Source organism: Bacillus rossius, chromosome 3, assembly GCF_032445375.1.
Source record: "Bacillus rossius redtenbacheri isolate Brsri chromosome 3, Brsri_v3, whole genome shotgun sequence".
Lineage (NCBI taxonomy): Eukaryota > Metazoa > Arthropoda > Insecta > Phasmatodea > Bacillidae > Bacillus > Bacillus rossius.
The window spans coordinates 106,833,428-106,850,497 of NC_086332.1; the positions used below are offsets into that span (position 1 = coordinate 106,833,428).

The 17,070-nt window shown below is 37.6% G+C and overlaps 1 protein-coding gene across 4 annotated transcripts in view; it reads left to right on the forward strand.

The window, feature by feature from the left end:
* Positions 1-8,080: 8,080 nt before the first annotated feature.
* LOC134531116 (serine/threonine-protein phosphatase 2A 65 kDa regulatory subunit A alpha isoform) overlaps positions 8,081-17,070 on the forward strand; it is a 141,924-nt gene continuing 132,934 nt past the window's right edge. The window contains exon 1 of one of the 4 annotated variants that reach the window (XM_063366685.1): positions 8,081-8,213. In XM_063366685.1, the coding sequence (XP_063222755.1) occupies positions 8,133-8,213 (81 nt within the window). In that variant the 5' untranslated portion in view covers positions 8,081-8,132. The remainder of the gene's footprint in view (positions 8,214-17,070) is intronic. The other 3 variants (XM_063366683.1, XM_063366682.1, XM_063366684.1) reach the window with 3 other exon arrangements.

Below are 17,070 nucleotides of genomic sequence, written 5' to 3' on the forward strand. Positions count from 1 at the left end.
ACAGGGTTTTAGACACAAAGCAAATGGGCCGTTCTGTGCCATCTGGCATCCTGTGAGACAATACTGCACCCACTCCATATTGTGAGGCATCACTAGCTACAATTAGTGATTTCTGTGGGTTAAAGGGCACTAACACTGAAGCCTGAAGTATCCATTTCTTACTTTCCTCAAAAATTTGTTGACAGTTGGCATCCCATGTCCATTCTACTCCTTCTGCCAATAAATTGTACAGCGGTTTCAGCTTGCCTGACATTCCCTGAACAAATCTGGCATAGGAATTGATTATGCCTAAATATGCCTTCAACTGTCACCATGGTAGGTACCAGTGCCTTTTGAATTGCCTCTTGTAGATCGTCCGCCAGCCGAAGACCTTCCCTACTTATAACATACCCCAAAAATTGAACTTCTTCCTTCAAGAAATGGCATTATTGTTTCTTAACCTGTACACCCTGTTCTTGCAACCTCGCCAACACTGCTTCTAGTCGCTCCAACCCTCCTCCACTGAACCCCCTGTAATCAGAATGTCATCGAGATACGCCACCACTCCTGGAATACCCTGTGGCATCTGCTCTATCACCGCTTGAAATATACCAGGAGCACTCGACAAGCCGAACGGCGTCCTACGGGTGTTGACTGTCACCAATTCCTGTGATTCCTTCCCCACGACCAACTGCTGGTATGCATTAGACAGATCCAGTACACTAAACACCCTACCATTAGCTACGAATGCAAACACATCATCAATGCCTGGGAGTGGCTGGCGTGTTTGTTCAATTCTAGGGTTCACCATCCCCTTAAAATCTGCACAAACTATTACCTCGCCGTTTGCCTTTGGGACAATGACCAGTGGGCTCGCCCAGCTGCTGTATTCCACTTTGTCCATTATGTGCTGTTTCTCCAAATTCTGCAGCTCCTTGTCCACCTTGTCTCGAAGTGCAAATGGTACAGTCCTTGCCTTGAGTGTAAAATTATCCACAAAATTTTTAATTTCTCCAAACGCCCCACTAAATATTCCCGCATACTTCTCCAGCAGCACCCTTAGCACTTCCTCCTGTACCCGCCCCAGATGTCTCTGGCTAACACTCACTGCACAAATACCGTTCCAGTCCAAATGAATATAACCGAGCCAATCCCTTCCCAATAGTGATGGAAGCCGCTGTTGACCCGAGTCCACCACTAATAGCTGAAGTCGGCTCTTCTGTTCCTTATCCTTGTATTCAACTTCCACTTGAGCACCCCCTTTCACTGGTAGGTCATCCCCAAAATATGTCCGCAGCTTGACCTTCGATTTACTTAACTGCAAGTTTGGCCAGTTTACTAAGTATGTTTCATTTGACACCAACGTTACTGCCGATCCGGTATCCACTTGCATCACCAGTGGTTTACCTTCCACCCTAACCAGTACCTGGTACCCCACTGAAGCCACCCCCTCTGGGTGCTGTATGTTAAACAACTCCATCACTTCCTTGCTATGGCCATCACCCCCTCTGTTCCCCTCAATGGCCCCCTTGAGTCATGTTTTGCCACCCCCCACACTGCTGCCACCTTCTGCTTGCGACATTTCTTAGCCAAATGTCCTACCTTTGAACAGGTGTGGCACTTGTATTGTGAGTATGGGCATGCTACCGCTATATACTCCCTACTACTACACCGATAGCATTCCCTTGACCAACACTAGGCCCAAATGCTCCCGTCCCCGGCTGATGTTTTTGTTGCACCCGCACTTTATACACTTCTTCCAAGGATGCCAGAGGCCTGGAATTGTTGTGACTTTGAGGAACATGGAACAGTTGCTGTTGTTTTTCTGCTTGCTCTAGTGTCATTGCCAATGCATAGGCCTGGTCCAACGTGTATTCTGCTTCAATTAACTTTTGTTGGATATTTGAACTGCGCAGGCCGCTAACAAACTGGTCCCGCTAAGCCTCCGGCAAAAATGCGCCAAAATTGCATATTTGTGCTAAGTGCTTAATGACTACTGAGACCTCAGATATCGATTCATTTCCTTTTTGAATACGCCCATGGAATTTGAACCGTTCTGCAATCACGAGTGTCTTTGGGCTATAATGAGTTTTCAATATTTCTTCTAGCTCTAAGAACGACTTATCTCCCGGTTTACTTGGAGACACCAAATCACACAAAACCTCGAACGCCGTCTTCCCGATCACAGACAACAACACCGCCACCTGTTTTCTCTCTGGCACCGAATTAACGTCAAAGTAGTGCCGTAACCTCTTCAAATACGTCCCTATAGTATCTGAACGTTCATCGAACTCGTCCATATGTCCAAACGAAGCCATTCTTCTGAGAAACCACGAACTTATTAAAAAAAACACCTCGTCGCCAATGTTATGTACTGCACTTGTCCGCCATCTTTCCAGACTCAGGCTCGCCAACCTCGGAAAACTCACTAGCTAATCCATCTAAACTACAACCATAACTACAATGCTAGTTTTTTTTAAAGATTCCTACAGCTCACGTACAGGACCAGGGCGAATGACGCAATCATAGATTTTTGGTATCCATAGGGAAGGGTGTAGAAGCTGGATAAGGCTGCTTGGCTGAATAGGGTGGAGAAAAGAGAAACCTTGGTACAGAGGTGCCAAACGAATTGAAAAGAGGCCAGAGAGAAGGGAAACCATGGGCATTTTTTGAACTGTGCCATGGGTGCACTCTGTAATCACAGCATGCATGTACTTGGACATGGAAAAGCTCATAGCATGACCTGATGCTCGCCAGCGCAAATGGAGGATACATGACTGAAAGTGGAGAGACCGAAGGCACATTATGTAATGGCACACAAGGGAGCGGACATTGAAAACAGCGCCCCGGGAATGATAAAGGTGCATATTTACAGTCTGAGCTGCTAGCACAATTTTGTGGGCGGAAAGTCGTACCGGAGTCTGAACACAGCTGAACGTCCACATCGGGAAAGAAAAATCAGGCGAAAAGCCCAGAGAAATTAAAACAAAATGTTCCATGGAAATATTGACATGCCCCAAAAAAATATGATAAAAGCTTTTGGAGAAATATATTCACAAATATGAATTATTGTTTAGTATTTTTTCTTCTTTCCTGTTAAAGCTCTAAGAGTTATGCCAGTGTATATCTTTGGAGTATACTTTCTCTGTGAAAACTGTACAAACATGCTTGATATTATATTGAAACATACTGGACTTCTACGATTTTTTGTTATATTACAATTTTATTATTTCACTTAAAAAAAAATGTATTGGGAGCCGAAGGAACAAAAAAAAAACACTGTATTGAAAGTTCAGTTAAATTCTAACTTCTAATGAATAAGAAGTTCTGCTCGTTTGATAGAGAGTTCAAATATTACCACCTATGGTTTGAGCGACTATTATAAAGAAAGAGCACAAACATTAAATTTGCGAAGGACAGTTAAAGAACCGTCGTTATTAATAAAAAAAAGAATAAGTGAATTAATTGTCGATGATAATTTATGGAGTTAGTCAAGATATAGACTCCACCAGTGTAATTCTACGGAACATGTGGATAAGAAAGTTGTCGTTACCTTCCTAACATATTTAAAGTTCCTAAAACTAAATAACTATTACAGGATGCCAGCTAGAGAATAATATACAACTGATTTGCTCCAGCACACAGTTGGAGCACGAGACTACTCAGTGTCAGGGCTTCGACACATAAAGACCAAGTTAGGGTGTTCTGTAGGCACGATGCACAATGGGTTAACTCCCACTGTTCTGGCCTCGGGAATGCCACACTGACATAGGACACAAATGCGAAGACTCTGAAACACTTTTATTACTAACAACCTGCCATCGCCCGGGTTCTCGTGTTCGAGATCCGGCGTAGTTCCCAGTGGGAAGGTTGGTTTATTACGTGAAACGTGTCCGGGAGGGCGCCAGGCTAACTCGGTGGTTAACCACGAGATGGGTCGGTGGGTACGATACCCCCTGCGTGGCTCACTAGGAACGTCGGCGGTTGTCGTGGTGTTAGGGGTCCCTAATTACTGATGCACTACTGGCCCTACACAGCATAGGACGCTGATCCCTAACTGGGTTGGGGAGGTTCACAAATAACGTACACGGTTTTGCACTGTTGTTTACACGTCGCGCACGGAGTGTGCGGAACTGATGTTTATTTAACATTGGCAATTACACTTGCAGTTACAGTTACACTATTTCCCTACACAAAGTACACTATGATTACACTGGGCGCTCTGACTCGCCGTCACTAAAATTAAGTCCTCACGCCAGTCTAGGTTGAGGGGGAGAGTTTGATTGGAGTCGGCCAATCCTGTAATTTGAGAACGGCGTTGCGCGGGCCCACCTGTGTGAACCGCGGCTCGCTATGAAATTAATTAAAGCCTTCGATTAGATGTGGCCAGTGCCTGTGCACTTCGGCAGTTAACTGAAAGTCTGTTTTATTGCGGGAGTCGACCCATGCCGTATATTGCACTGCCCCGCGTAATGCGTTGTGCGGGGAGTGTTATGTTTACGCGGCTGGGATAGGCCCTACACCGTAAAAGGACCGGGTGCACACAGGGAGTTGATTAAAAAAAGGTTTTGGCGCGTGACTATATTTACCTGAATGAATTCAGTGTCGATTATGGTTGATGGCTCCCCGTGGGACGCGCGTCCGTCCCGGTCCGCGAGTCACTCGGTACTGGCGTCTGGCCCTGGTGCGCGGGGAGGGGTGAGCATCCTCTCGCGCCAAGGTTTCTAAGGTTCCGTTATTCGTAAAATATTATATTAATAACAAAATGTATGTGGCTCTAAATTGACACATTAAAAATTAACAATTAACTCAATACATATATACATTTTGGAAATTAGATTTAACAAGTTCATATGTAATAAGTTTGAATAATCTGAGTCACACTGGAGACTGTTCGTCGCTTGATGACTGCTCCAGTAGCGAATGATACATGGAAATTTATGTCGGTTTTAATTAAGTTACCTACTACTTTAATTAAATTAGGCTGAAGGTCGCAAGGGGAGCACTCACAAATGTATCAATAGAAAACCACACGTGAGTGACCCGGGCACTCCTACGTCGCACTTCCTTTGCACGGGATTGTTAATTAAAAGTGATGTCATCATTAATGTGTGTTGAATTTACCATGTACGGGACTCGGGTTGTCTGGTCGATTAAGTCATGGGCGTTGATTCTACCTTTGTTTCGCGGCGCTCGCCTGACTCAGGTGGGCCATGGCTAGGGGAGCGTTTCGTTAGCGCGGTCAGATACTGGCGGTTGCAGGTCGGGCTTTAGGGTGGCCTTCGGCCGGACGAAGTTAAACCTCACTACAAAAACTACAACTACTTGTAAAAGCAACAACTGACTGTTTATTCTCAACAGTGCTACTTCAGTTCAAATGTCCGCATCTGACAACAGTTTAGTTACACTGTAGAGCTAAAGGCCAGCCCAATCTCGCAGACTCGGCACTCCAGTGCCAAGCTCCATCCACGGGGCACCAAGGTCAGCTGTCGACTGCCTCACTGCTACTCCTCTGCTCCCCTCCATTATGCCGCCGACGACCATACATGAATGATACCGACACATAACTCAGGCCAGCACACTCTCTCTATATGACGAGACCCATTCGAGTGCTGTGAGTTTTTCGATGGTTTCTTCGAGAGGTCTCTCGGTGTCAGCTGCAAGCCACCACTTTGAATGATCTTCAGCATTGTGAGCACACCTCGTCGAACATTAAAAGCTACTCCGAAACACAAGGTCAAACAACAACCAGAGATTGCTTCTCTCCACAAGCCAAGTTTTTAATTATTACCGAGAATTGGACTCTTCACCAAATTCACATTGTATTTGTGCAAAATAAGTTATATTCAATGGTTTGTAAAACTGGTAAAAATTTTTTAGGGAAAATGTTGCATTTATATGATAGTAGTTAAAAAGTAGTTTCAAAAAGTTATTTAGTTTAACTTTGACGATTGCTGCTTCAATTTTACTCTTTACGTGAATTGCTAATAAAAGTTTACGACCACATTTTAACATTCACTCCTTTACTTTTTCTCACGATATTCTAGAGGTGATACCTTAGTATTAACTTTCTCTTGCTTATTTACTGTATTGACTAACTAGTTGTGCAAAGATAACTGAGTAGCCCATATGCAAAAGCCGTTATCTCCATGTCAACAATAATGTGGATAATAGAGATAAACGTATAGGAAATGATAAAGATATCTCATAACTGCAGCCATGACCTTTTCCTATGAGGTAAAGTGCTTGTTTGAAAACCTGGTTGTACTAGCTCATCATCACGCAGTTCACTCCGGAGCCGTTGACCTTGTGTGCAGCTAGTAAATGTAAACACTTTGACGTCACTCCGCTGCCTGTCTAAGTTTTTAAATTGATTATTAATGTTGAAAGTGATCTCAGAGGTTTTAACGGGGGTTCGGCCTCGTGGCTGCAGGCAGGAGCGCGTCTCTGTTCGAAACCTACCCGGTTGTTTAGGCCTCCCAGGACGCCTTATAAATAACTGGTAAACGATTTGACACGACACTGCATTTATTCAGAACCGATACACTTGTTGGTCCAGGTACTGGCCGCTTCTGTTGTCTGACCGCTGCGACATGCGTATTTCTCTACGTAAATGTTACGCGCGACCAGGATAGGTTGCCAAGTGGTGTAAACGGACTTCTACAGTGGTCGATTATAAATGTGAATGGCGCGGCGGATAGCCACAGATCTCCTGTGCTGCAAGAACTTCTACAGGCAGTTACGTTAACATGGAAAATAGCACATACAAATGGATGTTCCAAAGTTATTTGCAATCTAACCTGTGGCGAAATATGAAGGTCCCGAAAAGTACGTAACCCGGTACACTGGAATCATACACGTTACAGTCACTTATTAATCAGAAATGACTCGGTTAGATTGCACGTTACAAGTTACACATTTACAGACAATGAAAGTTAAGAGACGTAAATTAACGAGTAAGAACTCGACACACGTTGCTAAGAGTCTTCGACGATAACAATTAATTGGCTTTGAAGCCGAAAAGCTGCGTACCTCAATTACGCTGTCCATAAACTGGACATGGAATTACGTAAAATATCTAAAACTCCCTGTTGGGATAAAATTAATTAGTTACGAGTCGCACGAAATATCGTGCGACTGGGTGGGGTCGGCGCAGAGCTGGTAAAAGGATTTTAAAACTTACACTATTGCTGATATGTGGATGTAGCGCAAAAGTTGATGGCTCTGCGTACGCGGAGCGTCTGACCCCTGCGACCTCCCGACGGTAACTGAGTTCGAGACTGCCCTGCGGCCTCGCGCCTAAACGCGTGGAGCGCGGGAAAACAGATTCGGCCAGTTTTGGGCTTAAAATACATGTTACACAATATATGATTATAAAATAATTAGACATGATTTCCCTTAAATTAATTATGTTTTAAATTGTTATTAAATTGATTTTTTTTATTTGAACAGAATAATTACGTATTTAATTCGGTGCTTTGCCACACCCAGCCGGGCGCTGTCGTCGCTTTGGTGTTCGTCGCGGCGCACTTTTACACAGTCGGCGGAAATCACGCTCGGGCGTGTTCGTTGCACTTAAGAGGTGTTGTTGTGACATAACGGCCAGTGCGAACCAGAGGGAGCACCGGCGGTCGGCGTCAACTTAAAAAAAATGTTTTGTTTAACTCCACACACACTACGGTAGCTATTGACACATATAAATTTTACATAGCTTAGTTCTTTTGGAAGGACATTTCCGATTAATGTATTAACTTGGTAAGCTTGAGAAACTTCCAGCCAATGATTATTTTTACCATTCACCTGCATCCTTTAACTATTGTCGCTATTGGTTCCGCTTTTGATGATCGATATTAATTATAGTATTGTATAATTCAAAAAGCACAATAGAGATTTTTGTAAATTTAATGGTAAACGATAAGTTACTTTGAAATGGAGAATACAAATAGACCATAAAGAATCTCTTCTGACGAAATACCTTTCCGGAATAGTTTAATTTTATTTGGTTTAAGACGCCATAAAAAACTGCCTTAATATTTATAAGTTTTATAATTTATTTAGGTACTCAATATTACTTTCGGAATCCACGTTTTGACGTCACATGGGAGGGCTTGTATTCGGTGACTGCTCGAACGGAAACCTTCATCAGAAACAAAATGGCTGCAAGCGAAGTGAGTGATGATTCTTTGTATCCAATTGCGGTACTGATAGATGAATTAAAAAATGAGGATGTTCAGGTAAGGGTTTTGTTTTTGTTGTGTTGAAAGGTAGGTTGCATTAAATTATGTGTTGAAATTGTCTTTAATTGTAGATAATAATGCTTCTTGTTTGTGTCTTTTGAAGTTTGTGTACATATTTAAGTTGTATGTTGAAAATAATTTTTGTGAGCTGTTGGCCATGCGAAAGAAATACTACATGGTTTAATTTATAGGCAAGCTAGTTTATCATCTTAATGTATAGCTTTTTTTTTTTTTTTTTAGAATTATTTGTATTTTAGAGGTGTTCGGTCGAGTCTATTTGAATGTCTGTCACATTTAAAAATCATGGCTTTTGTTAATTATTTTGATGGTAGTTTTGAATTTTGTGACTAGTCCTTAAGGTCATGAGTTAAATTTTTTTTTTTTAGCTTTGTAGGCTGAAGCAGTGTCCTTTAAATTACACAGATATGAACTTGTGACTTCGTATACTTCACTTGCTCTTCTGATGTACTAGAGCATTTTGGAAGGATAACCTAAAATTTGTAAAACTCTATATATTATATCAGCAAATTTAACAGGTTGTTGACTGATAATCAATCAGGAATGCAAAAATTTTAAAACATGTATATATATATATATATATATATTTATATAAACTATTACAAACACTTAAATTTATGGTTTAATTTTGTACATGTTATTCTTTCTTAAAATAATTGAAGTCCAATTCTTAAAATTTAATTTTTTAGTTTCATTATTTTTAATTAGTAAAACAGCATTGCTAACAGCTTTGCTACATTTCAAGAAGTTTATTTTTTTGAACAGTTGGTTTGGGTATGTTTGCTACATTTAACCCTTTGAACGACAATATTGAAACAGGTTTGCAATTTTTAGGTTTCAATTCCAATTTTCAATTTTTTTTTTTTTTTTGGCTTTCCATATTAAGTCATGTTGCATAGAACATCACATGATTTAAGATATTGGAGAGCCATTTTTGATGAAAGATTGGAACAGGGGTAGGTCTTATTTCTGGTAATTCTGGAGAGAATTTTGTATAGAAATTATGATAACATATCTAAAATGGTTTTATTTTATTTCCTGACACATTTTCTAACCATTAAGGGACAATTTTCAATTAGTTTACCAGTTACTGTTCATTTTAAAGAGTGGTTATGTTAGGTACATTAGGAAAAAAAGCATAAAATCGAGTTGGTTGGTTAGGTTAGCTGCATATAAAACACTGTATAATAGTGTGGATTGTTAGTTATGATAGGGTGTGTATATATTTTTGATTTAAACCATTAGCGAGCTTCCATTCTGGAACCGTTTGACAAAATAATTTTTATAACAAACTTTGTGTGATCCATAGGAGATTAACAAACCAACCACCAACCATCAGTAGTCATTTGTCAGCCATCAGTTTGTGTATTCAAATCATGTCTTCCCGAGAGGAAAATTACATGATTTTGATCAGCAGATATAGTCATCTCAGCACCTTTTCTCCTTTCAGGATCTACTTTTAATATTTTTGAAATAACCCTTGTATTTAGGATCCCTTTTTAAAAATATAATTTAATAAATATTAATCTGATTCAGTGAATTTTATTTTGACAACTCCATGATAAAATAAAATAAATTACAATATCCTGCACGTGACATTTCTTTCCACTTGAATCTTTCAACACAAATATTAGCTATTTTTGTTTGCATATGTAAAATAAGTTGTTAGCTAATTCTGTTATGAAGCCGTGATATTCTTACAGAAATATACACAAATTTAGGAGAGGTGAGTTAGGAAAATGGAGAATGGTTCCACCAGGTCATTCAGCTTATGGAAAGAAAGTAGGCCTATCAAGGATTTTGGTATTGTGCAATGATGGGGAATAGTGCATGCAGGGATCCAAAGAATACTAAAGCAATAGCCGTTCTCATTTACAGTTTTGAGTGAGGGCATTTGATTGAAAATGAGATATTATTCCGTATTATGTGAACCAATATAGAATATACCAATGTTAGTTTTTCACATGTCCCTAGTCACCTTAAATAAACATGTTATTTTTGGTTGTTCTCAAGAATACTGAAAGATTGATTATTACATCCAAAATATTGACATTGGGGAAAAACCATTCACATATCCATGATCAGCATCATCAAATTAAGTAATACACATTAAAAAATATGATAAACATAAACTTGTCCTTGTTATGTAGTGTAGACAGATAGTCATGCTGGAACAAAATTGCAGTTTATGAACTTTACCAAAAATGTTACCAACTATGATTACATCATATTTAATTGTTTCAAAAATTTTCCTAATCGGCTGAAAAACTGGAAAAGTCAGGGAATTTCATATTCAAAAATGTGTAGCAACCCTGAAAATTATGGCTACCCTTTAAAATCATTAAAGCCTGGGCCTGCATTATTACACATCATCACAGTTTATACCACATGTGCTAACAAAAGATTAAAATTTTTTTTTTTTTGAAAAATGGTTTGCTGAGTGACAATCACCATTTGAGTTTAATTCTATGAAAAATATATTTCAAGAGGTGTAAACATCTTCCTTTCCAGCCGCACGAATCCAAGATAAAAAAAACATAGCTTTCTATGTTTGCTTACTTGCTTGAACATTCCAAATGGAGTAACACTGTTGCAGTAAAATTTCTTTCATTTTTTCAGCAAAACAGTAATGTTTTTCACAAAGGTATGTATACAGGATGGGCCAACACTTGTAAGTCTATAGCATGTAGTGGGTTTCTTCTTTCAAGTGTGCTAAAACCATAGCACATTACAGCAGCACAGGGCATGCCTGATAACCAATAACACAAATCCAGGGACTCAAAGGGTTTGAACACCACTAGACATGTTATGCACTCGTAGTTCGAAAACATACGTACTCAGGCTACTTTGCGATACGTGTAAAATAATCAGAAATTATATTTGCGTAAGCCCAGTTTATTACGCCGAGTGCTGTCAGCGGCTCCCCGCCTTACGCTAACTGTCCCTTTGTCATCTCCCTACCTCCGCCTCCTCGCACTGAAGCACAAATGACCATCTTCTGATTAAGACACTCGTATACAGTTATCTACCTACCTATTACTAAGGTAGCCATACTAAAATTTTATGTAAATACCTGACTGAAAATGAATATAATGAAATATTCTAAAAATAATTACAACATACTGTATACAATAATTAGCAGTTATGCCAAACCTGAATGTTCTCTAGATCATTATGGGCCTTACCAGCTAAACAGTCATTTCCCTTAGGCTTGTTTCCAAATAGTTCACCATTTACAATAAATAAATTATGAACTTTAACATAAAAACTAAATTAACGAAACTGACTAAAAAATAAGTCTTAAAACACAAGTGCAAAAAAAAACTAACATAAATTATTCAATTTCATAACCAATAGGAAACCAGGGGTTTCAGAACATCAACTGGACGACCTGACTATCACCACCCACAAAGGAGGCAGATGGTCACGTGTCCCTCACAAGTATTCACACACAAGCTTTAAACACACATTACAAAACTGGCTAATCAGGGCACAAGTTGCATACATGAAAAATGTTTACATATATGTAATAATTCCGTGTTATTAAGTCTGAAAATCGAAGTACCTTAGAAACTTAACAGGGAAGATTTAAAAAAAAAACTGTTTTTTTTGGTTTAAACCAGGTTTTTTTTGGTTTACACCAGCTCTTTTTATTACATTAGTTATTTTTTTTCTCAGCATGTTCAAATGAAAGCCATATAACATTCTGCATTTTGCCACTCTTGTTGAACCAGAAAAGTTAACATCAAAGAACTAAAGTTCAGCAAATCTGCACATGACTACAGAAAGGGCAATTCCCCACAGGAGGAGGATTCACAATAGAAGGCTTGTTTCCCATAGAATGGGGATTTACAGTACAGTTGGATTTCCCACAAAAAAATGAATTAAAAAAATAACAATAAAAATTATTATTTACTTATTTTTTACTCTCTGACAATTCACTAATTAATTTAATTTTAGATGAGAATTTAGTTGGATATAATCTACAACTCTTTCAGATAATTGAAATGATATGATCTTGATTAATATATATTATTTTGTTCCTGTAAATAAAAGAAACATTAAGTAATGGGTAAACTATTGTTATTAAAGTGGAATTAGACCTTTCATTAAAATCTATCAGATAAAAGTAGTTATTTTTAATTACCTACCAAAAAACTACATTTCTGTAAAATTATAGAAGTATTTTTTCAATTTTATTACAGCAGTGAAATAAAAATAATTATTTTTATGATAATGTATTTAATAGTTTGCCAACATACATACAATTTCACATATTTGACAATGAACATAAAACTCCAAAGTGTCAGAGCTTGAATATAGTAAAAATTAAATTACTTTTAAGAAAATTTATGTTATTATGGGTAAGGCAAATAAATAAGAGTCACGGGTGGACTGAAATGAATAAATAAAAATAGTGAAAAATGTCTCCAAAACCTTCAAGTCATGTTCATACTTAAAATTGTCCTTAAGTCTCAAAGAAAAGGGGAAATGTAACTTGTAATTTGTCTAACAGTGGTAGAGTACAAATGTGAGGTACATTGAAATAATAATTTAATGAAATCTGCACCATGTTGGTTGTTTAGTTTCTTCGGCTTACTCAGGACATTTCTAGTTGGAATCAAACAAGTTAACCTAAGGAAATAAATAAATTAAAAATAATTATTTAACATAGCATTCTATTGTAGGCGCTTCTTACCCCGAGGAGACTAAGGGACTACAAACCATGTGCGCTCAAGGGAGAACAAATAGATAACACTAAGATAGACTAGAGACGTGGCTCCGTTCCACTACGGAGTTTTGGAGTAGAAGTTGTGTCTATGCTTACAAAACATAACCAAGGCTCAAGTTTCAAGGTGACTGGCAAGCCAGATTTAATTTCTTAATTTATTTTCCTTATGTTCTTACACAACAAGTTACAATGTTTATAAGGCTCAAAGGCAATAATTTAACGTCAAAACAGAAAGGCCTTTAAAGCTGAGAATAATTTATAATAATTCTTGACATACTCAGAAAATTTGTTACGTAGGTAGTCAGCCAGATCAATACAATTAAATACAAGTTATCAAACACTAGCATGTGAAACAATTACCTTTATATTAAACAGAGTAAGGGTCCTACAGGACAAATAATTTACATTCATAAACCCTCCAACGTAATACGTTCCTTCACCCACTCGGGTATGCTTACGGGTAATTTATAGCAAATAAAAAGAAAGATTACTTGGAACACATGATTAAATATATATACTGCTAAAGAATACACAACTCTTAAAGGAAAGGCAAGCAAGCAAGCTACCAACGTGCCCGCTCGTGCAATAAAAAGACGTAAGGCCAGAACTAGGCTACGTAACGTTACGTCAACGAGCTGTGAAAATAGCTCAGAAAAATTAAGCAAGATTAATAAGCATGCCTCAACATGGTATGGCATAGCACAATAACCCAAGCAAAGTGCCATGCACAAATGTTAAGAGGGGCTGGCTTACACGAGACCAACACCTGAAACAGTTGCTAAAGTCTCTAGACACGTACAGGCAAGTTGCGGGCAGTAAGCTCATGCCAAGGACTCATATTTAAGGCCGACTCGAACGTCACTCTGAGAGCACCCGCAGGTACCCAAGTCAAGGCCTTCTCGAAAACCGTACATATCATGGCCAGAAAATATAAAAGGCAACATTACTAGACCCGGCAAAAGGCTCAAATTGCGCAGCACGTAAGATTGACGACAAAATTAGCTGCTGTGCCCCTGCAGAAATGAAATATTAAAGGCTAGGCAGCTACGCGAACCCAAGTCTGGCAGATGACACAATCTCCAGAAAATCTGATCACTCTGGACTGACATATGTATGCTTGGAAGGATTAAATATTGTGTTTTTAGTTATTCAGATGGATTAGCTGGTCATGTAAGATCATGGTCATGATGACCTAATTTTGTATTTATATTTTGTCCTTAATATTTTTGTATTTGTGATATTTTGTTATTTCTATTTAGAAAAGCCATTAAGTACATTTTTATGGGTTGTCTTATTATTTATGTAGGTTACTATTTGTGTAAACATATTTTTCAATATTTTGTTTTCTGGAAATGTGATTTTTATGCCTATATTTTATGTTTGTGTTCATTTAGTAGCTTTTCATATGTTTCTAGAACGTTAAGTAGTGCTTGATAATGTAAGGACAGATTTGCTTTCTTGAGTGCCAAATTTTTAGTTTTAGCTCTAAACTAAAAACTGTGAAAAGTTTTCTTTTTTTTGGGAATCAAGTTTGCATCACTGGGAAGCTTTTGATATTTTGAATTTTGTTATGTCCTTTCGAAAATATTTTTAATTTTTTAAATATCATGCTTATAAGCTTTAGATATTATAATTTTATTATAATAATGTAGGTATTTTTGTCTTTTATGTATGTACATGTTTGTATGCCTGAAAGTTTTTTGGACAGGTTTTTTTTTTTAGTTATGGCATCTTGAATTTGGATATTAAATTATTCTTTTATGGTCACTTATTTTTTGCTTCTAATATTATCGGTAAATAGCACAGATGCTCTAAATATTTATATATAATTTTTTGTCAGATTTTTGTTATCATTTCACATACACATCAGAAATAAAATTCATTTGCACAATATTAAAAGAAATAGAATTTTTAAAAAAATATTTTGTGTATATTAAATTGAAGTGTTTGTTATATTCATCATTTTTCAACAGGTGCCTTACAACCTCCTTGTGCAATATAGTTATAAAGATTGTAGGCTTTAGTTGCCAGTCATTTGCAATAATTCTAGGCATCTGGGTTTAGGATGCACCCATGAACAAATGTTTGTACCGGTTGGCATGCCTTGTTACAGCCCTTAACTTGGTTGCAACACAGCATACCGAAAAGTCTGTCACATAATTTTCATGGGTGTAAAAGCCTAGAAGCAGGTATTTATTGTCGTTTATTAGCTTCTTACAAAGTTAAACGATTAATGAGATATTAATTTGTTGAAAAATGTTCTCTTCCGAGTAATTGACACTTTCCAATCTATACAACCTTATTTCTCCAAAGAATGCATAAACACACAGTAGTACAGAAATAAACAATGAGGAAACAGAAAGATCATTTTCAATTACTTGTGAGAAAATGAGTTACTTGTTGTTATAATACATTGTAACTTATTTTATTTGTCTTATAATTTTGTTGGGTAGAGGTTAACAAAACCTCAACAGATTAAAGAACAATGAGCGGGGAGTGCGGTGTCATTAGTTTTATTTTACAAATAAAGTGTGTACGCAAATTGGACCTTTACATAGACAATACTGATTTCTGTTTCTATGGGTTTGATAGCAGCTACTTCCGATTGCAGGTATCTCTAGCTGCGATAAATATATATAAATAAATTTTAAAGCTTTAAAACAATAATTACAAACTTCAGAGCACTTGTTCCTCTAAAAAGATAGGGAACGGGATTGAAGCTACATTGTGATTCTTCTAAGACTCCACAAAATGAACATTAAAAATTTACATTCCCAAATCACCAAATTAAATATTCTCAGCTATTTACCCTAACAGTGAGCCTCAATCTTCTTCAACTGGTTGTTGCCTCGTAAGAAAATATGCTACCTACTATGAATAAAAACACAGTTAAACCCTTTGTCATTAGGTGACACATATCAAGATTATGGCTCATAAGAAACATTACATATTTACTTGTAGTAACAGTACTCGCTATAAACTGTAAACCATGGACTCAAAAGATACACCCACCCCTCAAAGTAACACTGTTCAATTAGTGCGGTTTTTAAGTAATGACACCAATAAATTATGGCATGATTCAAAGTAGCACTGTTTTGAAATACAGAAAATTATTTGAAGCACCCATATAAATTAATAATATAAATCATTAAAAAATTTTTACTACAAAAAATGCTGCACTGCAGCATAGTTTAAGGCTCATTTCTATTTTAAATATTTGAAAATAAAGTTAGTGTTAGTAATTGTTAGTTTTAAGTGTTATAGAGTTAGTGTTAGTTGTAGGTAGAAGTTTTGGCTAGTTCATAGTTAATGGCACATTAGTGATAGTGACAGACTAATAGTGTATGTGGACCAGGGCCCCCACATGGCCGGTGCTACCGTTGCTATGGCAACGGGGCCCATGGGTCTAGGGGGCCTGCGAAGGAAAGAAAAAAAACTTAAAACAAAAAAGTAGACAATTTTAAATAAATCATAGAAAACAATTAAACAGTAAGGCCAAAATATAGTTACCGATGAAATATAACACCAGAGTAATATTATTCGGAATATGCTGTGCGTACAGAACGTGTCTGAATCTACAACTGTGAGTAACAAAACCACCACCAATTGACGTGACACTATGTTGACAGTGCAGAACACTTGCACTCATTTATTTGCCATTATTCAAAATAAATTTACGTTGACAATCGAAACACTGACTTGAAACTAGTTTTAATGTGTTTAAAAAATAATTGTTAAAAGGGTTAAAAAAATATATATATATATAACTAAAACAATGTACATAAAGGAAAAAACATTTTTTTATCTCTGTTAGAAAAAAAGTGGGGGGGGATCATGACTTCTACCAACGGGGCCCACAGAATTATGTGGGGGGTCTGATGTTGACGAGAGAGATGGCTGCTAAGAGCTTAATGTTGAAGATCTCAAGAAAAGTGCTGCCCTGGAAGAAATATTAAATGGCATGTGGGCAATGAACACTGACATGAAGAACTTTGCGGTAGAAAGGAAGAGTGAAATTAAGATTTAGAGGAATAACTACTGTGAAGAAACTAAGAGTGTGAAGAACTGCTGTGTAGAAGGAAAGGTTGAGGGGCAGAACTGCCA